The following is a 22,528-nucleotide window of genomic DNA, read 5'->3' on the forward strand; positions in this document are numbered from 1 at the left end:
AGAAAACTTCACGAAAACTGGGGAAGCCTGTGCAAAGGGGCAAGACGGAAATACAGCAATCAGAAAAGGAAAGCCTGGATGGCATCATAAATGCTTTGGAGCACATTTGCAAAACTTGTGGAGTTATCACAGCTGAAAGACAGGAGGGAGTCAATGGTTTCATGGAGATCTTTGATTTACACACATACCACTTGGGGGGGGGCATTTCAAGTTTCTGTGGGTCAACAGCTAATGTTTAGGCTCCCCAGATTTATCCAGCAGCAGTTGCAGAGGAGGATCACATTAGTACAGGAGTAGGCATCAGATGCTACACTATTACCTGTCTCAAGCCACGAGCAATAGTTAGAAGGCTGAGACTCTCAAACTTCAGCGTTCATTAAAACGTATTTGCAGGCCTCATGCATGAATACACAGGGGCTAAGAAAACCTTTCCAAAGAACCTGCCCGTTTCATGATTTCAAAGAAATGGATCAGTTTTGAACATTTCAAAATGATGCAGGCATTCTAGGCAAAGTTAACCATTGTTAATTGCATGCTTATCTTTCCCATGTTAATTACTGTAAACTTGAAATGCGTATGAGCAGTGGCCCCCTGGTTCACAATATGTTTCTGCTGCAGCACAGACTGGGTATCTGCTCCTCCATCAGCACACCACCAGCTTGTTTTACGGTTATGCATCTTCTACACTCACACGCTTTAATATTAAAAGTATTTAACATTTCAATTTAGCATTTCCTACATGCTCATTCCAACAGAACTCTTGATATCTCCCTAAGGCCTATATTTGCAGGCTAATGCACTTTAATTTTGTTCTTTAGGAGAAATTTACATACAAATTCCCTCAAACAGCTTCCACCAGGGAGCTTCTTTTTTCAAACAACTAAGCGCATATGACAACATGTTTTGGTCCTTCTGAAGGAAGTTAAAGACTAACAATGAAGATGCCGCCAATATTAATTGACTTGTGGACCACCGCCAAGATCCAAACACCAGTATTACTTCATGCAGGAAGATTCATGCTCCCTATCAACTTGATTTTGCAGAACAATTCTCAGAAAGATTGCAATAGAAAGAGGCAGAGAAATTTCCCACCTTCCCTATTTCCCATGCTACCCTCACCTCCTCCAGGAGCCAAAACCTGTGCCACAGAAATAGGGAAGAGACATTATGAGGAGTAGATTTACAAGGGGCCAAGAGAGAGAAGCAGGTAGCCATAAAAGAAATGGTGGTTGTTTTCCGCCCTAGTGTATATAATAAATCAAAAGTCAATGAAATTTTTCAGACATTGGAATCAAAAGGTCTAACACTGTACCACATTTTATTAGCTAGTGGATTGTTCCTGTGAGGATTCCCAGGCAAATCTCTAGTGGTGATGGACAGTGGAATTCCATGTCAGCAATTCGGGGATAGAAACTTCAGCTCAAGAGAATTTCCATCCCCAGGAATGTGGGCAAACAATTCCCCTGTTAGTACAATTTGCTCGTCAAATTTGAATGGTAATCACATAGGAATAATCCTCCAGCAGACAAAATGTGAAACCGTGCAGTGCAATTTATGATCACAAACTAATTATCATATGGGCAATTATTTGAGTGCTTATCAATACAGTATTACAAAGACACAAGATTTTTAATTTAAAAACCCCGAAAAAAAGCCCCATACACTTACTTCCACAGCACATGTCTAGAGTGAGTCACAAACATTACCGGTAGTCCAACATTTGCTCACCAACCCAAGATGGAGTAGTGCTTACCATTAAAAGTAAAGGTGTATACCACTTCTGAACACTGATATTTTTACAGGTACTAAAGAAACCCAACTAATGTTTCTCATGAAAGGCAGACAGTCGCTCCAGATTGAAAAGGTCCACAGTAACTCAGCTTCTCTCTCTTGCCTGCCACAGAGCTCACCCTGACACTTTATGCCTCCCTCCCTGCAACTGAACTCGGATAACCTCTATCTTGCAGGATGGAAGGCCAAATACTTGTGACCCTATAATTCTATTACGTACAGGCTCCCCCTGGCTAAATCAATTTCAAAAAGAAATTTGTAGCCCTCTTGGGGAAAAGGGTTAACTGCTAGGCACTATTACCATCAGCTATAAATGGCGACACATATAGAGAGCTGTGGCAAACCACTTTCATTCCACAAGTGGAGTCATTGAGAGCTAACCAACAACAGTCACACTCAGAGCAAAGTCCACTGAGTATGGATTAACACCAAATATAACTAACATTTGCTACCACCCACAGATCACTAGGGTGTCAGGCTGACAACTGCCATATACTTATCTGTAGAGTGCTTCGGAAAGATGAAAAATGTTTCATGTATAATACAACGATCTAGTTCGCACGCAACAAATGAGTCTAGCTTGTGAAGTGTAAATCTGGACTCCTAGAGGCTTATTCCTCTCCAAAAGCCCTGCAAGCGGAAGCCAAAGTTGGTCCTTCTTTGGAATGAAGGAAGGTTGCAGTAACTGGGTTCTCACGCCGTGACAAGCCACACTCTAGCTTGTTTCCTCCCATATGGAGCAAAGTCAGCAATGAGGAGGAGGAGCAAAATGCTGGTGTAAATTAAACCATGGTTTGTTTTTATAAACCATGGTTTAACATTACATGCAAATTAGTTCAATATGTACTGTCTTGTCACCCCAATAAATGAGTGGGGTATGCTGGGTTAGCCTTTAAAAAAGACTTGGTCTAAGGGCATAGAAAGAATGCTGCTCACATTATGGAAAACCCTTCTAGTAAAGCAGGGGTGGGAAACCTTTTTTCTGTCTCCAGGGCTATGTACCAGTGGTAGGCATGTCTAGAACCAAAAGTACTGTGGCCAGACCTAAAACTGGGGGAGCAACAGATGTGACATCTGTATACAATAAGCTACGTTCCAGCCACACAAAAGAGAGAGGTTTATACATATCTAAGCAAGCAAGAGAGCCACTATAACACTCCTGAGAAGGGCTTGAAGCAGTGCTAGTGATGGGTATGGGAGGGGAGCCCCCAAGACCAGATAGGGAGGCCCAAAGTCCTGTGACTTCTCTTCCCTGAAGTAAATGCTTGCCAGGGTCATAGCAAGAACACATGTCAATATGGTCGTGCATAGAAAACATGAGAAGCTTTAGGTATTATAAGATTCTGCACTATTTTATTTTTTGATATTTTGAGACATAACCCACTCTGAATCTCCAAGGTGAGCTGTATATGCATCCAGATAAACTAACAGGAATAACTTCTGGGACAAGGGATTTCAGTCAAGGAGTCTGATCCAAACAGGAAAATTAATCATTTGGCTGATCTTCTCAGTAAAAGAAAAACTTCAGGAGGCTACAGCTAACTTGAGTCAAAAGTCTTGCCGAGCTTTTGCTTGGATCTATGACAGTTCCCTATTCCAGTTTTTAAGCTTACCTTCTCCTATGAGCTAGACAACAACATTGCTAAATAGTGTGAAAAGAATAAGAGGCAACTGAAAGATTCACCATCATGGCCAAGCCTGCCCTATGCAGGCTTAGTCCAGGCCACCAAAAGACTAAATAAGAAATTTGCTGCATAATGTTAATAGCTGAGGCAGATCTAAACAACTCTTACCATTAAGGAGCAGGTACCAGGAATAGTTATCTATGATTTCTTGCCATACTGGTAGGCTAGTCAGTCTGAGGGACTGACTTAGTTGGTCTTTAAGGTGCTACTGAAGGAATTTTTTTATTTTAGTCTGAGGGAGGTTCTGACAAAACGTCCTGGGGTGATCTTGAGACCACAAAAAGGAAACAAGGTTGGAAGTGGTTGTTGAAACACATGCAGCCCAAACCATTTTAAATCAGGAAGCTGAAATACAAGAGAAACAACCACTTTCTCCTGCTGCTCAACAGCCTGCCTTCAAGGTGTGGTGGCAAAGGCCGCACCATCCATTTATTGTGATTACAGATTTTTAACTTGTCAAAGCATAATCAGTACTATTCACAAGAAACAAAGCTTTCACCTTAGATAAGCCTGGAATACAATAGCAGAGGAAGTGTTATGGTTTCACATGGTTGTTAGCAACGAAGTACTCCATGGAGAACCACTGTAGCATAGCAGCTTGGAGAATGAGCTAGGAATAAGGTGTCTCTGGTTCAAATCCCTCCTTTGCCATGAACTATATAGGTTGCCTGAGGAAAGCCATTTTCTCTCAGCCTTACAATTGCTAATAGAATAATCACACTGTCCCTACCCCACATGGTTGTTGTACGGATAACAAGGTAATGTATGTGAATGATTTAGAACAATCTCATTATATAAATGCTAAGCATCATAGTTCTTTCACATGATTGCAAGCTCTAACCTTGGAAGTGAGTCATTTAAAAACAGTGGGATTTACTAAGAATTAGCCACATATAAGACTGGAAGAATAGACCTGACAACGAGAATCCCAAAGCTTATCATAAAGTCTTGCAGTAACAAATAATGTCCACATTTGATTGTCAAAGAAACTCGGTGAGATGAGTTTACACAATACACTGTGATAGTTACGAACAAATATGAAACACTAGCATCTTGAAGTGGGCAACAAGAACATTGTTCCCTGTAGACAAAGGAACTACCATGGCTTAGAAAGTGGCATGGTTTCTAATGCACAGATCCCGGGCTACCCATGCACTTTACACACCCCTTGAATATGTCAGCAGAGAAGTTTGTCTTGAAACCTAACAACCAGTTTGGGGATAAAAAGCCTATCTCCAAAGCCGGTGCCAGCTCATGTGACTTAAATGCACCAAACTAAGAAACTTGAAACCTTCTTAAGATTCACTGGCCCGATACATGTCTAGCAGCATTAAACATATGCTAGAGAATGAATGAAGTCCTGCCTTTATCTGATGAGCCTCAACTGACTTGGAAAGAACATTTTGCCCCCATGAATAACACTTTCAGGTGTATATTGTTGCATTCATGACAATGAGAGTCAGCTTGCTTCTGAGACTCTGCTAGATGGGATCCAATAACTCAACATTTACACATCTCCCAACAAACACTGGCTATTTAGAGAATTTGCCACAACATAAATATAAACAAGCAATAGAAGATTAAGGCTGGTAATCCAAATGCATGCCAGGAAAAGCATGGCAGACACCTTTCCAACATAACCTTGTTAATATCACACTGAAATTGTCAGAAACTCTTGCACAACTGTGTCATACTTAATAAAACTCCAACTATATTTTTAAGGAAGCTCATACACACACAGAAGAGGGCATGTGGAACAAATTGTCCTACTCTAGTACACTCACTCAGCTCTCTTAAGTATACAGTAGTTCCACCTTCTCAAACTCCACACCTCCTCTATTCATTGCAGATGCAAAAGCAGCCAAATTTGGGAGCTATGGTAGGCAAGTTGGAATTCAGTCCTTCAATTCCAGAACAAGATGCCCATTACAGCTTATTTCTCTTAGCATGATGCTATGGTGGTTTGAATAAAGAAAACAGTACTCCAAAAATGTAAATCCTGATATATTAGTGTAGAAGAAACTCAACTAATGAAAAGCAAAACAGTGCAAATGAACTTTTCATGCTATAAGCCTAAGTTTCCACATTTCCCCAAGCAAAAGTGTGTTTTTTGTTTCAGTTTTAGACAGCATTTTTAGGAGAGATACTCACATTCCTGTTACTTTTCTCTTGCTCTCACACACATACAACCACCCAGGAAAAATATATATTGGTCTCATTGTACAAGGGAAATATTAAAAGTTTAATTTAGCAAGAGCTGGAAATGGGAAGTGATTGGAATTTAGACTAACCAGACTACTAGCAAAGCTTATCAAGAAGCGAGAAGGTAACCACAGGCTTCTAAGTCTTCATTCAGATTCTCCTCTGCAAGAAGTATGCAGTCAGAAGAGTACAATAAGCAAGCATGCTCCCAAATCTATCAATTCCTCCTTCACCTTTGATTACTGATGCATAATAAGGGATGCATTAGAGGAGGCAACTACACCCAACACTGTACAACAGAGAAGCCTTTCCCACGGAGAAAAGTACCTTTTGCTAAAGACTTCATGGCAGCCCATCTGAATACAACACTCACAATCTATATGTGTGTGTGTGTGTGGCCAGGACCATGCGTGTGGATAAAAAACAGATGCACAGGCAATGCAGAGCCAAATCTATTCAAAACCTGAATGATGGGATTCGAATCCATAGCCTGGCACAAGACAAGAGCCTGCATTTTGTTGCTGTTCCCAGCATGTTCAGAGTAACACTGCCCTGAAGTGACAGGTACCTCTCCTTCCTTGCTTCCCACTACTTCTCCAATCCGTATGGCAGACACCATCCCGAAATAATCGCCTCCAGTCAGTTCCCCACCACTCAGGACGAAGCTGAACTTCTAAGTGCTCCTAGCCCAGGGGCTCGACTTCCTCGCCGGGCCCTTCTGAAGAGCCTCTATTCTTAGCTCTTGCAAAGGCACAGCCCAAGTTTGCGCCTTCCTCCCTGCAGCCAGCTGTTCCTTAGTTACCACCTCTTCTTACACAGAGCTGCTCCTAATAGAGCGCCGCACACTTTCCCTCTCTGCCCACAGAGGAATCTCCTCGCTCCCCTCGGAGCCCTCAGCGCCTTCACCCCAACTACTTCCCCCTCTCCTTGCCTCACGCTCCGCTATCCGACTCCCCACTTCCAGAGACACCTTCCCCCCCCCACCTCAGCCCCGCTTTGCTCGTTGTTCCCTCCCGGCCCCCGTACGCCCGCCCGCCCCTCTCTTTCCTCACCTGACTCGGGGGGGCTCCAGACCCAGCTGCCTCGCCGTGGGGAGGGCCCCCCCGGCCCAGCCGCTGGGAGGGGGGTGGGGGGCGCTGGAGGGGGGCTCAATGGCTCCGCGACGGCGGCTCCATCCACAGCGCCTTCACCTGAGGAGGGACCGAGCCCCCCTCCCCTCCCCGAGCCACTTCCGGTCCCTCTGCTAGGAGACAGGCGCGGGGAGATGAGCGTCGAGAGGCTCGAGTGGTGGTCAAAGAAAGCGCCCAGGGCATCATCATTCCGTCAGGGGGTGGTGGGAGAGGGAGCGCGTCGAGCGCATCGAGCAAGGCTTTAGACTAGGCAGGCAAGGGGGAGCGGGTAGAGAACCGAGCGAGTCGATAATGGAACTGATGGGCGGGGTGGGGAGAGAAGGGTCGTCGCTGGGGGAGGCGGCGGCGAGGAGGGAAGCAGGCCGAGCACGGAGGCGCCTGGATATAAGTAGGGACGATCTGAACGCCGGGCGTATCGATGACGGTCTCAGGAGGAGAGGGAGCAGGGGGCACAAGCTGAACGCCGAGAGCATCGGCTCAGAGCGCTGGCGAAGGGGAGATGGGGGGGTTGGGGCGTGTCTGTCGGAGAGCCCGAATATTCGCCGATCGGGGGACCCCCTCAAGTTGCTCCCCAATCTTAAATTAACAGCAATTAGTCTTGCATCTTAAATTAACAGCAATTATTAGTTTTGCATCTACCCACAGGTCGCCAGCCGACGATTAATGCAACGTGACTGTTCGAGGCGGGACCTGCCGTTTCCCCAATTACAGTCCTTGCAAATTGCGATAATGGCTCTAGAGATGCCGAAGGAACTAATATGTTGCACGCGGGGGACCGATAGTGTGTGCTTGCATGTTTCACCACCAGCAGCGACAACCGATTTGTTTCCGACGCGCGTGGGAACGTTCGTGCCGATTTTATTTCAGAGTATTTGTTGTTGTTTTTAGTGTAACGAATAAACTGTCTGCCTTTATTGCCTTCTCTCTGTCCTACCAGTTTTCGCTCAGACGTAAGTACGCTTGCAGCTTCAACCTTGACCCAAAGCCTGGGAAGTTTCAGTGGGATTTATTTGGAACCCTCCAACAAGCAGGCATAGGATTATATATACCCTTGGTAACAAAATAAAGTACTGGAGCATACCAGTGGGGATAAATTGGCAGGACCTAGCCTGGCCCTTCCTTACACTTGCCGATGGAGAAGGTTGCTTAGATGAACTGCAGGTCTCCAGCATCTTCATGTGTCCCGTTACTTCCGTTTTACATTTTGACACAGTCTAAGAACAGACACCCCCCCCCCCAGACACACACAAAAAGGCACAATGGCATAAGTAACTAGCAGTTATTAATGGTGATGCTGATGAAGAGGCATAGGGTCTCCTGTGGCTCTAGCTTCCAGCACAAATTACTGGTTATAGCTAGCTTGAAACAGACCTATAATTCCTCCTGCTGCCACAGGGACTGTGGGTTCCCCCATATGTAACACACAGGATGGAACCGCTAAGTGGGGGATTTTTTGGGGAGGGAGGAAAGGATGGATTTAGGATGAAGCACTTCTTCATCCTAAGGCTGATAATAGTTTTCTAATTGTCATTTCCCGTCCAGTCAATTTTAATTTAAAATTCTCTTTGAAGCTGGCAGCATTGTCTGAGGAACACATTAAATTTGGTTGTTTTCACCCTGCGTGTGCTAATGTGGTCCTCTTTTGAGCTTGCAGCTGACGAATTAGCTAATTAAAGCCCTTTATCCCACATGTAAATAGGACAGAGAATCTGTGCTGACATGAACCAAATTACCTTTGGCTCCGAGAATCTCTTTGATCTGGATGCAAGATGCACATCAAACACAACACGCCATCTAATAATGCTGGTCAGGGAACAAAATCACAATTGTCCTCAAATTGTGGCATACCATCCCTCATTTACTTAGGCAATCATTATTATTTTCATTATAATTAATCCATAGGCACAAAACCTGCAAAATTTGTCCTTGTGGGGGGTGGGAAATGTTATGAGCAGAAGCAATCCCCTCATCATCTACTTCAACACTTACCCAGCTCCCCTTGCAAGAGCCCACTAGGAAACTTTATTCAGTAGCGTTATGTTCCATCTGATTTTATGTTTAGCTCAGCACTGCTCAAGTTGAGGCTTTTGCGTCGCTGCAAGCTTGCTGACTAGACTTGAGGTTGTCAGCAACAATCTAAATCAGGTTAGAGTCACTGCATTCCAGCCCTGTGTTGCATTCAAGGCTACCCTCTCACACTTGATACACCACTAGATCCCAGGCAGGCCCAGTACAACCTTGTCTAAGAACCAGCTGACTTCAATCACTGGTATGCTACTGAATACCACTTACTGGGGGAGCAAACAAGGAAGCTGGCTATTGCCCTCGCCGTGCCCTGGCTGCATCCTAGTGGCATCTTAACTCGCCGTCGTGAGAAGCAAACATCAGATTGTTGGTCTGATGTGACAGGGCCGCTTTCAAAAATTGTATTTTCATGGATCCTTAACAAGTCTAGACACGAATAAGATAGAGAGAAAGCTTCCAGTTATGGGGGTCCCTGCAAATGGGACCCCAATGGGGGGTCAGCTGACAAATTTAATAGTTGAGAGGAAATGTAAATTAAGTTATGAGCAATCTGCCAACTGACATACACCTAATAGAGCCAGTGTGACATTGCACTATACTGAACATTCTTTCTGTGCAAGCATTTCAGCGTGCGAGATGGAACTATCGCCCCCTCATGCTGTTCTGTGGCTTCTCATGACGCCCCAGGCCAATTTCAGGGGGCACAGGGGGAGAGGGGAGGTTCCATTGCATGTCCTTGTGCAGGGGGCTCCCATTCATCTTTAGATGAATCCCACTCAAGCAGTTACTAAAGTATACTGATTTTTATGGAATCAAAAAGTTGGATGGGTCGTTTGATATAATCTAGTCCAATCCCCTGCTGATGCACCCCCAACAATTATATAATTATGGCTGTGGTTTCCATAATGGGCCCTTCGCAAGAGCAGAGTATAGATTAAATTAATAAGAATACACACTGCAGATTGAAAGCAAGTTCCCCTGAAATTAAGGGGGTGTACCTCAAATTAGGGACGCGGGTGGCGCTGTGGTTTAAACCACAGAGTCTATGGCTTGCCGATCAGAAGGCTGGCGGTTCGAATCCCCGCGACAGGGTGAGCTCCTGTTGCTCGGTCCCAGCTCCTGCCAACCTAGCAGTTCGAAAGCACGTCAAAGTGCAAGTAGATAAATAGGTACCACTACAGCGGGAAGGTAAACGGCGTTTCCGTGTGCTGCTCTGGTTCGCCACAAGCGGCTTTGTCATGCTGGCCACATGACCTGGAAGCTGTACGCCGGCTCCCTCAGCCAATAACGCGAGATGAGCACCACAACCCCAGAGTCGGTCACGACTGGACCTAATGGTCAGGGGTCCCTTTACCTTTACCTCAAATTAAAGAGTGTTTCAGATTACAGGTGGTTCCCATTGGGCGTAGAATTCCCAAATGCCAACATTGTTAATTTATCCCGGGTTTTTATGTCTGAATGAAATTCAAAAGCAGAGCAAGAGATGGGCCTGCAGATAACTTTGCAGCAAGGCAGAAGAGATGTACATATGGTAACACAGGTGGAAACAAAAAGAAGAGAGATAAAATCCAGAGCATTTATTAAGGACTACTAGAAAATATATTCTTACCCTATGCAAAATTAACAGAACAAATGCAATTATTTTATCACTCTCATCAGCTTTCAAATGAGGACAGAGCAGAAGGAGCCATTACACAGTAAAAAAATATTATAGTTTTCTCTGTGCAGTGTGGGGATATTAAAAGGTATCTGATTTTAAGAACTACTCATTCCTTCCCATTGCAAACAGGGAAGCTTTCTCTGCTCAAGGGCATGTTCCCATGTGACAGCCTTTGAGGGGAGGGGTGCTTGCCAGTGGTGGGGTGGGCCAGAGGCAAAACTGGGCGGATCATTGGATGTAGCTCTTACCTTTGTATCAGTAGGCAACATCAGGGTTTCCCAAACTTGAGTCTCCTGCAGTTGTTGGACTACAACTCCCATCATCCCTAACTAGGTCAAGGAGGATGGAAACTATAATCCACAAACAGCTGGAGAGCCAACCTCAGAGACAGCCAAGTGCTAAATCTTCCCTTTAGCAGTGCCTTGCTGCCAGTGAGGTGCTTTGAAGCCCTGACTTCCAGACTTCGAAGCCCCGAAACGTCTTTGTGATGTCAGGCGATTTGGCATTTGGTCAGCCCCACCTGTCAAATTTGGCTTGCGAGGCAGATCCTGATAGCAAGCTCCTCAACCCCCGCTTTGAAGTTTGTTACCACAAGCGGGGGCGACAGAAAAGGCACCCACCAGCTCCTTGCAGTCTTGAAGAGTCAATTTGCCTTCCAAACCAACAGGTGTTACCCTCCTCTCTTGGGCTCACTTACCCTGGAAGCACTTTGTGCAGAGTGCCAGAGATGGAGAACCTATGGCCCTCCAGATGTGGCTGAGCTCCAGTTCCCATCAGCCCCAGCCAGCTTGGCCAATGGGGAGGGATGATGGGAGCTGGAACCCAGCAACATGGGAGATCCGTGGTGTACATGTGCATCCTGATTTTTTGGGCTGGAACCAAGCTCCATTTCAATCCTGTTGTAGTTCCAAACCAACCACCCCATTGTCTTGCTTTGTTAAAGAGTTAACAAGATCTGGAGCTATGGAAGAGAATCTCCTGGAGCCATACAGTGAGATGAAGGCACCTGGACAGGGTTGAACCCATTTCATACCCTTGCCTATAAGCAATGCTACAGCACTAGTGGAAGGGAGGAGGTGAAGGGGTTTTTGTACACTGCCTCAAATAGGTCATCATGGGAAAACATAGAAAAAACAAATGAGATGAATAAATTTCCCACCATGGCCAGCAGAGGGAATCAGCTAATTCAAACAAGGACAAAAACCCTGAATACAGTAGATCCAGAAGTCTTTTATGCTGTAATGAAAGCTTTTCCTAACCCCTCTAAACCAGATTCTTGAAGCTTGGCAAGTGTTGTAAAAGGGGGGGGGGGAGAGATGCTTACAAGCTGGTGGGCAGTGTTTCCAGTCTGGAATGTGATTCATTTCCCCAAAGCTCTCCAAATCTAGCCTCCAATTACCACTTCGGATACTTGGGGTTGGCAGGTCGGAGACTCACCCAAATCCATCCACAGCAAAGTTTTCCACCCCCACCCAGAGCAAAAACTGGCACAAAATGCTGGGGTACCAAGACTACAGTGAGTGTCACGTAAACTCACAAATCTACAGAGGGAAAATCTCTCCAGGCACTTATTGTATACACCTGCTTTTGTGCGTGGCAGGTGCTGGCAGTGCCCTGAACAGGCGCAGGTTGCAAAAAGAAAGAGGTGCAGCTACGATGTCCTGATCTGATGAGAAGAATCAGCAATGGTGGTGGTGGTGGGGGGACACCTAATTTGGGACGGGGTGGGTGGTGGGACACACTGAAATGCACAGCACTTGGGTCCCAGTGCATTTCCAGGCACAGTTCAAAAGCCCTGGTGCTTCTTGGCAGTGCCCTGCCTGCAGAATGGTCTCACTAGAGAGGCTCATCTGGCGTCTACATTACAATACAGTGGTGCCTCGCTTAACGAACACCCTGTAAGACGAAATTTTTGCTTAAAGAAAGGATTTTTCTAGCGGAGGTTGCCTCACTAGACGAATTCGTTTTGCAAAAATATCATCTAGCGAATCATAGTTTCCCATAGGAATGCATTGAAATTCAATTAATGCGTTCCTATGGGCAAAAAAAAAATTCAAAAAAATTCAATGCATTCCTATGGGATTCGCTAGACGAATTTTTCGTTATAAGAATAGACCCGTGGAACAAATTAAAATTCGTCTAGCGAGGCACCACTGTATTTTGGCAGCAGGTTAAAAAAGCTTTAATATTTTCCCAGGGCTTCCCCCCCCCCAAAAAAGTGGGTGTTAAAAAAAAAGTCCTGAAATTAAATTGAATGTTATACTGTTTTCCCTTTTTCAGACAGTTTGTGATGTTATTTAATGCTTCATGGCTAACACCCCCCCACACACACACACTAACACACACATATAGAGAAGGCACAAAGTGTTCATGTGGTAGGACATTAACGACCCTGGAGAAAGCCAATTCCTTGGACACACACACAAAAATCTAAGCTCCCCATATGACCAGAGCAATCTGACCTACAACTACTGTTGTAGGAAACCCAAAACATTCAAATTTAGTTTCTATACACACACACACACACACACACACACACACACACACACACACACAATGCCCCTGCTTTGTATGCTGTTTTCCTAAACCTGGATTCCCATATGTGAGCAAACTACCTTCATTCCCAAGCTCATTCATAGGTGCAAGCAGAGTAGCCATTCTCTCTGTGTTTTTAGAACTGCTAGGAGAGGAGAGTTAAGTGTTTCACAAAAGCGATTGTCAGAACCCTTCCTTACAGATAATAAACTGTGCTAGATTGCCAGACGCAAAGGGCTCCTGTAACGTGTCAAGAGCTGCTGAAATCGCCTCTTCAAAAGAGTCGAGATTTCTGTCCTCCTTTTGCATCTGGTCACCCACGACCGTGTCTTCTGAGCAGGGGCAGGGAATGAGGGAACAGCTCTTGCAACGGCTGTAAGAACAACGAGAAAGCAATCCTAAGGAGGAGCAGCAGAGCGCAGGAGATAACAAAGGCAACTCAGCGAAGGCTGCACGCATTCGCCTCTCGAGAAAGAAACACACAAGGAATTCTAAAGGGCAGCAGAAGGGCTTCCTTAAAAGACAGAGAGGTTAGAGAAGAGGTAGTAAAAGGGCCTTCATCCATCTCAAACAAGGCTCGCCAAGGTGGTGACCTCCAGCTGTCGTTGGGCTACAGCTCCTTTCAGTCCCAGCCAGCAAAGTCGATGCTCAGGAATGATGGAAGCCGTAGCTCAGCGGTAGCTGCAGAGCAACAACAAATGCTTAATCTCTTCTCCTTGGCCTCTCCAATAGGATGGAGGCAAACATACTCTCGGAAGAAAGAAGGTGCAGAACAACCACGATCCATGACCCTTTTGTTTCTTTCGGGCAACGAGGCACGACTCAGCCTCTTACTCCTCGCCCACGTTGACGTGGACCCGATGCCATGCGCTGTTGAGCACTCCCAAAATGTTCCAGATGGCCACCACTGTGTCCGGCTGGTCGTTGTAGCTGGCGTCCACAGCCTTGCAAACAATGTCCAGCTCTTTGGTGCCTTCGGGCACGCAGGCATCCAGCTGCCACAGCTGCCATGCCCAGGCTCGACCAGGCAGCTGCTCCTTCCCAGTTAGCTTGGCCACCTGCCAGCTCTTCCCACCGTCCAGCGAAACATCGACGCGGATCACTCTTCGCCCCCCTCCGCTCCAAGCGTAGCCCTTCACTGTGAGCTCCCCAGGGCAGACGCAGGCACCCGGGCCCGGCTCGGTGATTGCTGACTGCACGGGCATCTCTTGGATGGCAGGGGCGCTGGAGAAGTCCACATTGTCCCACGTGACAGAAGGGGAGAATCCTTTGTAGTCCTTCTGCTGCCAGTGGCTTTGGCTTTCTTCCGGGCCCACCGTGATCCGGGCCAGCCACTTGACGTTCCGCGCTCCGACTATCCCCGGAACAATGACTCGGAGGGGGAACCCGTTGTCCCGGGGCAGCTCCTCCCCGTTCATCTCATAAGCCAAGAGGACGTCCCCATCAGGACTCATGGCCTTCTTAAAAGGGATGGAGGCCCCGTAAACGGTGCCGCTCTGATCCTTGTCCAGCCCCTCAAAGCAGACGTGCCCCTCGTCGCTGGGTCTGTACCCGGCTTCTGCCAGGACATCCCGGAGCCGGGCACCGCCCCAGCGCGCGTTGCTAATGGCCCCGACGCCCCAGCCCAGCCGGTTGGTGTTCTTGATCGCGTTCATCTCGGCCCGGCGATTGCCAGCGCACTGCAGCGTGGCGGTCACCTCGTGCTTGGGGAATCTCCTCTTCAAGTCCTGCAGAGATAGGGACACCGTCCGCCCACTGGAACTCTGTACTTGCAGCCGGTAGGTGGCCGGGTCCACCACAGGCACGGCGAAGTGGTTGCGCTTGAAGAAGAGCGGGTTGGGAGTCAGGTAGTTCTCGGCAATCAGCTCCAGGGGGGGTTCTGCGTTGAAGGGCTTCAAGGTGTTGATCCGGAGGGCGGGGTGCCGCTGGGGATCCTCAGCATATGGGTCTCCCGGGATTGGCTGCGGAGGCTCCTCGGGGCTCAGCTCCCCCACTTTGTACCCGCGAAGGATCTCCAGCACATGTTCCTGTTTGTGCATGGCGTAGAGGGCCCAGAACGGTTCCAGAGCACCCCCTGCTGCCAGGAGGATCTTACTTTTGCCTCCAGGGTGCACCTCTACGAAGTCTGTGATGTCAAAAACGTCGCTGCCGTAGGTCACCCACACCCGGTTCGCTTCACTGTTGTGGCGAGCCACCTCCTTCCGGGTAAAGACCGGAAATGGGGGTCCAGCTGCGGGCGCTGGGGTCTCAGGCTCAGCTGCCTGTAAGGAAGCAAGAGGGGAAAGCCATTAAGAAAGGAGAAAGAAGGGATCTTTGCAGCCCTTAGCACCCTATTGCCGTGATCAAAGAGCCCCACTTATTTACACGAGAAGCCTGTCAAACCACAGTTGAACTATGGAGCTTGTTTCCTTTTCTTAAGCAATTTTTAATTGGTTTTTTATAAAACAAACACAATCACCACGCAACAGCAGTACATCTAAGGGGGTGTGTTTTATCCTTTGCCTCCAGACATACACTTACACATTCAAACATATTACTTAATGTAGCCCCTCCACTGAGAATATTGAGCAGTTGGTATAAGAAGGTCTTGATTTTGTTCGTTAACATTGTTAAAGAAAGGCTGGGCCTTTTCCAGAGCCCGATTTGATGCGATGCCTTCAGCTGTCTTACACGGCAAATTCTTGCGTATACCAATCGAAGAGCGCCTCTGTCCATGCATGTCTAACAAGGTGGAATCTATTATTCACATTGTTCTATTCTGTGAATTCTATAATGAAGAACGATTGCGACTCATTTTACCCCTATTATCAAAATTCACACCCTTGCAATATTATCTGGAATTTCCCCCCGAAACGTTACGCAAATTCCTTCTGGAAGACTCTTTGAGCTCAGTATCCTACGCTGTGGCCAAATTCTGCACCTTAGCTATTAAAAAACGTAAATCTCTTTTATTGAATAACATATTATAACAATTTGTCCTGCCCTCCTGTCACAGTGGCCTCCGATGATGATATTGCAGCTACAGTTCTTAGTTAAATTTCTTATTCTTTTATGGTGTTTTATTCCGCTGGACCTGTATTTTAAGTATTGTATATTGACTGTTAAAACCCTATATCAGTTGCTTTTATTGTTCATGTAGAGAATTATGCAGAATTTCTGGTTTAATATGCTGGCTGTTTGCCGTAATAAACATTGACTTGACTTGTTAAAGAAAGGGGTCCACATTTCTCGGGAGGCGTCTCTATCTGTTAGGCCTTTAACTACCCCTCCTGTGTCTGGTGAGACGCTCAGACATTGCTATATCCAGGGGTTTGTTTTCATAAGACCTAGTGATGGTCACTAACTTCCATGACTTTCAAAGAGGATGAGATAAATCAATGGAGGATCAATGGACTACAAGCTATAATGGCTACATTATATCTCCACTGTTGGAGGCAATAAGCCCAGGAATACCATTTTCTGGGAGCTGCAAGTGGGGATGGCAGTCTTACGTTTATCATCTCCCACCTTGCTGTTTGCAAGTTTAAGTTCAGGTACAGTGCCAAGACATTTTTTTGTACAACAGCCCAGCTCTCAACTTTTAGCTCTTCTTTTCTTCACATCCCACTTCCCCAAGCGGCCCCACTCACCCGCCGACGGTGATCTCCATAAGCCAAGATGGTGCCTATGCCCAGCCCGGCCCCTGCTGCTACCATGACCCTGCGCCTTGTGCTGCCAGCATCGTTCCAAGTGCCATGGTTGCGGGAGGTTGTCCAAGCCATGCAGGCTGGAAGGTGGGGCCTCCAAGGCATCTCTCTCAACCTGAGTAACCAAAGCAGACCAAAACCTTAAAAGAGAAGATATCTACAGCATATACTTTGGACATGTTTAAAAAACACTGTTCTATGATTCTGTAGTTTTATGCAGTGTCATTACCTGCAGGCTTAAGAGACATACAGGAAAAGGACATGGGAAGAAGATGCAGGAATAAGTTGCAGAGTGGGACAGAGGAGGAAAAGAGATAATTTGCTATGGCAGCACAGTCTGTCTTCCAGGATCCCAACAACATAATCGAAGGAATCTGTACCTTCCCTTTAGAGCACCCTTGCCTGACAAACACAACATTCCCCACTTCACACACAGGGAGGGAACTAAACAAAGATAATAATGTTAATATTATTTATTATTAATATACTAATAAATAATAATGATGATGATAAAATATTACTGTAATAATAATTTATTGCTTATTACCCGCCCATCTGGCTGGGCCTCCCCAGGCACTCTGGGCGGCTTCCAACAGGATATTTAAAACACAATAAAAGATCAAACATTAAAAACTTCCCTAAACTTCCCTAAAGAAAGACTGTGGGCAAGTAACCTAGGAAATGTTTGCCAAAGCAGAAAGGAAAATGAGTGCAGTTTGTTCTGCTTCCAGGCTACCATTCTTAACTCTTTGGCAAAGGTGCCTTTCTCTCTTTTTTAAAGCGTGTCTGCCTGCAATTGTATCATGTTATCTGGCAAATTCCAGACCTAACGTATAAAATAAGCTTTCTAGAGCCTTATGGTAATCATTCATAAAAACAGGCCTGTCACTTCTCTTAAAAGAGTCAGAACAGGATGGCGATTCCTGTGGGGCAGATCACCAGCACCCCCACAAAGTTACCTGATCATTGTCCTCAGCTGGTACCCTCATATAAACTGCAACATTCATACACTTTCCAAGTTCTCCTCCTTTACCCCCCCCCCCCGCAATTCATTAGGCAGGTACCCTCGCCGCAATGTTTTAGATGCTTGCTGGTTTTTTCATTATGGCAAGCCTACCCAGACATATCATTTAGCTATGTATTTTTTGCTTCAAACAGTTTTTTCTAATTCCATATTCTATAAGAATCTATATTCTGATTCTATATGTGTTTTACTGATAATATTGTGAGTACAATCTAGGAAGTTTTATAATGAAGCAGCCTAAACATTTTTCTCAATAGAAATAAATCCCAAGGGTTGTCCTCAACGTAGCGCTAAGCAAAACGTTCTGTCGAGAATGAGGATTTCTCCTTGTGCAATGGAACATTCTCCACCTCTTCTTCCTCTGCACACCCCCTAAATCTGATCTGGGGGTTCCCCTTAACCCTCTGTAGCAGGTTTGGTGATGGTGGGGGGGGGGTGCAGAGCAGGGAAAGGTAGAAATCCCATTGTGCTACAGCTAATCATTGCGCTAGCAAAACTGGTTAGTTGAATATCATCCCACCTTTTGAATTCACAGACTTTCAAAATGAATCCAAAAAAAAAAAAAACCACCACCCCGTGAGATTGAGATAATTACCTTGTTTTTGCTGGGATTTCTAGACACCAAGAGCATAGGTAGCCTATTTCCACTCAGGTCAACTGGTGATTAATCTTTAACTCCTGACTCCACTCAAGGCAAGGTAGAGGGAATTAAAAACCTAATAAAAGGAGTCTCCCTACCCAGATCCTGTGCCTAGGATCATAGAAACAGAAGTCACATTGAAAGGGAAGTGATGAACTTGGAGATAAGATTAGAGTCCATATACAACTGGGCAGGGAGCCTAAACAAATACTCTGGAAAGGCTCTTTAGGAAAGTTCAGGCAAGGTCTTTTTGCTTCCTTTGAGGTTATAGGAGCAATACTGCCTGTTGGAAAGGAAGAGATTTGGTAGGATGTGACTGGGAGGGATGTTTAAATTGCCAGTGTGAGTGGAAATTAGTAGAGAGTAGAGCTAAAGAGGGGGGAATAGCAAAAAGGCCGTAGCTTGAAATGAACTTTTATTAGTAAAAATACAGCACTTTTTATTACAGAAACTATTTTCTCTCTGTGTGTGTTAGAACCTTGGTTTCCCCTTTCAACCTCTCTGCTTTTCTTTGGGACCAAGAAACAATCTGAAGAAGGAACGTCAGCCATGGCATTTCATTTCCTAAGAAACTCAACGACTTTCCACACTGAGCTTTTCCTACTATATTGTCTCTAAGCCTTCCTTACCCTAGAGGAGAGCCCTGTGCACTTAGGAGCTTGCCCTCTTTATTTGCCAATAAGACTATTGTTCCAATAAAAACAGTATTGTTTTTTATTTACTTTCACAATTTTTGGGCCTGACTCATTTGCCCAAAACCCCACAGGCAGCAGCTTTTTGAGTCCATGTCTGGATTTTGAGAGGTGAGAACAGAAGGGAAGATGTTGAGCTTGGATAGCAAGTTAAAGATCAAAATGTCCTTTCAAAAGAAACACAGAGTTGATGTTAAATAGTCCATGCTCCTTACCAGTGTGTTCTGTGAAGGATGCAGAAGCCATTCCTGCTGGGTTTGGACAGCAGCATCTTCCCAATACCTACATTCAACAGGAAAAATCAGACAGGATTTGCACCAAACAACACAAGACCTAGAGCTGCCCATCAGCTGGAAATTCAGTTGTCACAGGGACAGTCTGGCTTCAGTTGTCTATGCTCTGATACTCCAAGTTAGACTACTGCAAGGTATTGGGCTGCCTTTGAAGATGCACAGCTAGGGCAGAATGCCGTGGTTGGATTATTAACTGAGATAAGAAAGTGTAAGCTTGCTTTCAACATTTTAAACATTATTTAACCAACCAGAGTCTTTGCTTCACTTCCACTGCACTGTCTTTACCTCTCTCTTAATAGATTCTTATTAATTAACAGGTACATACAGCCCAACCCATGTTTACTCAGAAGTGAGGGCCATCATGAAAATATGTATATAATTACACCGTCCTGCATTATTTCAACTTTGCTCTACATGTTCCTAGTTTCCTTCATGCTAATCATCAATAGGCTTCCTGCTTGCAATATCAGAGACCCGTTCCGCTCCTTATACTTGGGGTTCTAAAACATACAGGTTGTGTTGTATCCATTTAATTCCACATCAGCCAAGAGAGGCAGGAAAACACCCCTAAGGTAGCAAAATGACTTCTTGCGAGACCAGCTAAAAAGGCCAACCTTGATTTAAAGTTTCAATAAAACGCATACAGAATACATGGTATGACCAGTTATTATTTACTTACTCGGCTGGATGAAAACAAAATCTAATTAGTAACAAGGAAACGAGAGAATGCAACTTGAGGTTCATTCTGAATTTGCCTGCTTGTCCTGGCGAGATCTGGTTAGCATGAGAGTTCCTTTACATACTTTATTTTATTTTACTCTTGTACTGGTTCTGGCTGTGTCCTAACAGCCTGAAATATGTACAGTAAGTTAACACAGGTTAATGTTTTCCCATCGTTTTATCGCCACTTGCTGCATGTCAGGCTGCTGTAAAAAGCAGTCTATTAAAAGGGAAGTCAGCAAGCTGATAGTGGCACCGACACCTTCCCCTGCAATAAATATTCTCAAGAGATAACCTTTCCTAGCAAATGATTTTTTAAAAAAAAAACTAGATGAAAAGTGATCAGGCTATTACTTTTTATATGTGCTCCCAGAGCCGGATTTAGCTTTGATGAGGCCCTAAACTACTGATGGAAATGGGGCCCTTTATATGTCCAGCTGTCCTTTGTCAACAACAAATTGTCACTGTTTTTTGTGCTGAATATATGCTATATGGTAATTTATGGACCTAATAGGTATCTAAAGCCATTTGCACATAACAAATAGGAGCCTACACAACACAAACACTGTTGCTGTATGTAGGTTTTATTTTATTTGTTTATTATCTTATATTTTGGAATGCTGAAGTGCATTGCGCTCAGGGGTGCCAACTTGAATATAATTTTTTTGGGGGGGGGTTAAAAAGGCAAGTAAGCCCCTCCCTGCATAATCGATCACATGACACGTCACATTTGAATGGGGGTTCCCCATAATTTGGGAGGATGTCCCCCTCAAATATTTTATTGGGCCGGGGGCGAAGGGACCTCCTGGGAGTTGGCTCTACTTTTCAACGCACATCCTCGCAAAATAGAGCAGCCTCCATAAGAGGCAGGGGACGCGTCAGCACCGCCCCCCCCAAAAAACCCCACAGATGCCACTCAAAGCGAGGCTCTTCCCGCCCGCCCCCCGTCCTTTCGCCCCAATCTACCCCACACTGCCCAGGGCATCGTTGCCCGTGTGGATTCCTTTTCCTCCCACCTTCAAGTCAGGCCGGTCCTCCCGGGAAAGGTCCGTCTCCGTGACGCAGCGGCGGCAGAGCGTTGTTCCCCTTTAAGTGGAGGAGGAGGAGGAGGTGGGATCGATGCGTGGGGGCGGCAGGGCAACGACTACAGAAAACGAAAGTCCTCGCCCACCGAAGCAGGAGAGATTTAAAGGGCCCGCGGCCCAAAAAGAGCTGCCGCCTCGGACACGGAACCCCCCCGCGGCTACCTGAGTCGCGCGCCCGAGACGAGAGCTCCAGCTGGGCGACGTTGGCCGCCTGGGTCCGCCTGGAAGATGCTCCTGTGAGCCGCGTGGAGTTTTCTGTTGCGCAGGTGCTGCGCCCCCTTGGCTCCGCCCTCGCCGCTTGGCAAGCGGAGGAAGAGGCCGCCCTCTTGCCCAAAATGAAGCCCAAGGCCGGGCCGGGCAAGCAGGCGCCTGGGGGAGAACAGTATTCTTCCGTCCCTGGCTGCCCCCCCCCAGGTTCTTTTAAAAAAATTAAAAACATTTGTTGAAAGTTCAAAAAGTACATAATTATATGTGAGCCAAACATTGTGAGACGCAAATAAAAGAGAGGAATGGAAAATACGAGACAACCCTTGTAGAAGGAAAAATAAAGAGGGAGAGGGACCAAAACTGTTTACTTTACAAGGTGTTTATTACACTTCACCAGATCTTAACCTATTACAGTATTTGTAAGAATTGATTCCAAATGTCACTGAATTTGTCCTATGGCAAGTCTGCGTTTATATGCAAGTTGTTCATATGTTGTGAGTCTTCAATCCAATCATAGAAGGGAGCCGCATTTTTTTTTTTTCCAATTCATCAGCATCAGTCTTTTTGCTGTGGTAAGGGGACCGGGAGCCCACTCCTATTGTCCTTTTGTAAGGTTCCACGCGCTAGGTATATAATTCAAGAGGATATTTTGCTCCATAAATGTAAGGTTGTTCCGTACAGTTCTGTTGATGGTTTCAGTTACCCTTTGCCAAAAATCTTTCAATATAGGACAATGAAAAAACAGGTTTTAGAGAAGCATTATCCTTATTGCATCTCCAACAGTCTGGCCCCAGGTTCTGTTCTGATGAGAAAGGACTGGAGTAGGTTTGTTTATTTATTGCCACCTTTCTCTTCGAAAGCGGTCAAGGCGGCATTGTATACATGCTTCTCCTCCTACCCATTTCACCCTCACAACAACCCTGTGAGGTAGGTTGGGCTAAGAGTCTTAGGGACTCCATTCCGGATTTGTTTAGGGTTTACTCCTTGGCCTTATCTTCTCCAAAAGATGCCCCGCAAGGCAGCGAAGGTATAGAATCAGAATTCTGCCCCTAACTTCCCTGTACAGCACATACTTCTTCTTGACCACCGGACCCACTATTGGTCCTGTGTCTGCTCAATCCACCAGAGCCTGTCTTCTCATGCAAGGGAAGTC

The 22,528-nt window shown here is 45.8% G+C and overlaps 2 protein-coding genes across 4 annotated transcripts in view; both read right to left on the minus strand.

Moving 5' to 3' along the window:
* IKZF4 (IKAROS family zinc finger 4) overlaps positions 1 to 7,109 on the minus strand; it is a 60,203-nt gene extending 53,094 nt beyond the window's left edge. The window contains exon 1 of one of the 3 annotated variants that reach the window (XM_035103949.2): positions 6,731 to 7,109. The gene's annotated coding sequence lies outside the window, so the exon portion shown is untranslated. The remainder of the gene's footprint in view (positions 1 to 6,730) is intronic. The other 2 variants (XM_035103947.2, XM_035103950.2) reach the window with 2 other exon arrangements.
* Positions 7,110 to 10,386: 3,277 nt separating this feature from the next.
* On the minus strand, positions 10,387 to 21,431 carry SUOX (sulfite oxidase). Its single transcript, XM_035103944.2, has 4 exons — positions 21,100 to 21,431; positions 19,286 to 19,352; positions 16,658 to 16,829; positions 10,387 to 15,289 (listed from the first exon to the last, which is right to left on the minus strand). The coding sequence occupies exons 2-4, from the start codon at positions 19,339 to 19,341 to the stop codon at positions 13,859 to 13,861; spliced, it is 1,659 nt and encodes a 552-aa protein (XP_034959835.2). The 5' UTR covers positions 19,342 to 19,352; positions 21,100 to 21,431; the 3' UTR covers positions 10,387 to 13,858.
* Positions 21,432 to 22,528: the final 1,097 nt, after the last annotated feature.

Source organism: Zootoca vivipara, chromosome 2 (assembly GCF_963506605.1).
Source record: "Zootoca vivipara chromosome 2, rZooViv1.1, whole genome shotgun sequence".
In the NCBI taxonomy this organism is placed as follows: Eukaryota; Metazoa; Chordata; class Lepidosauria; order Squamata; family Lacertidae; genus Zootoca; species Zootoca vivipara.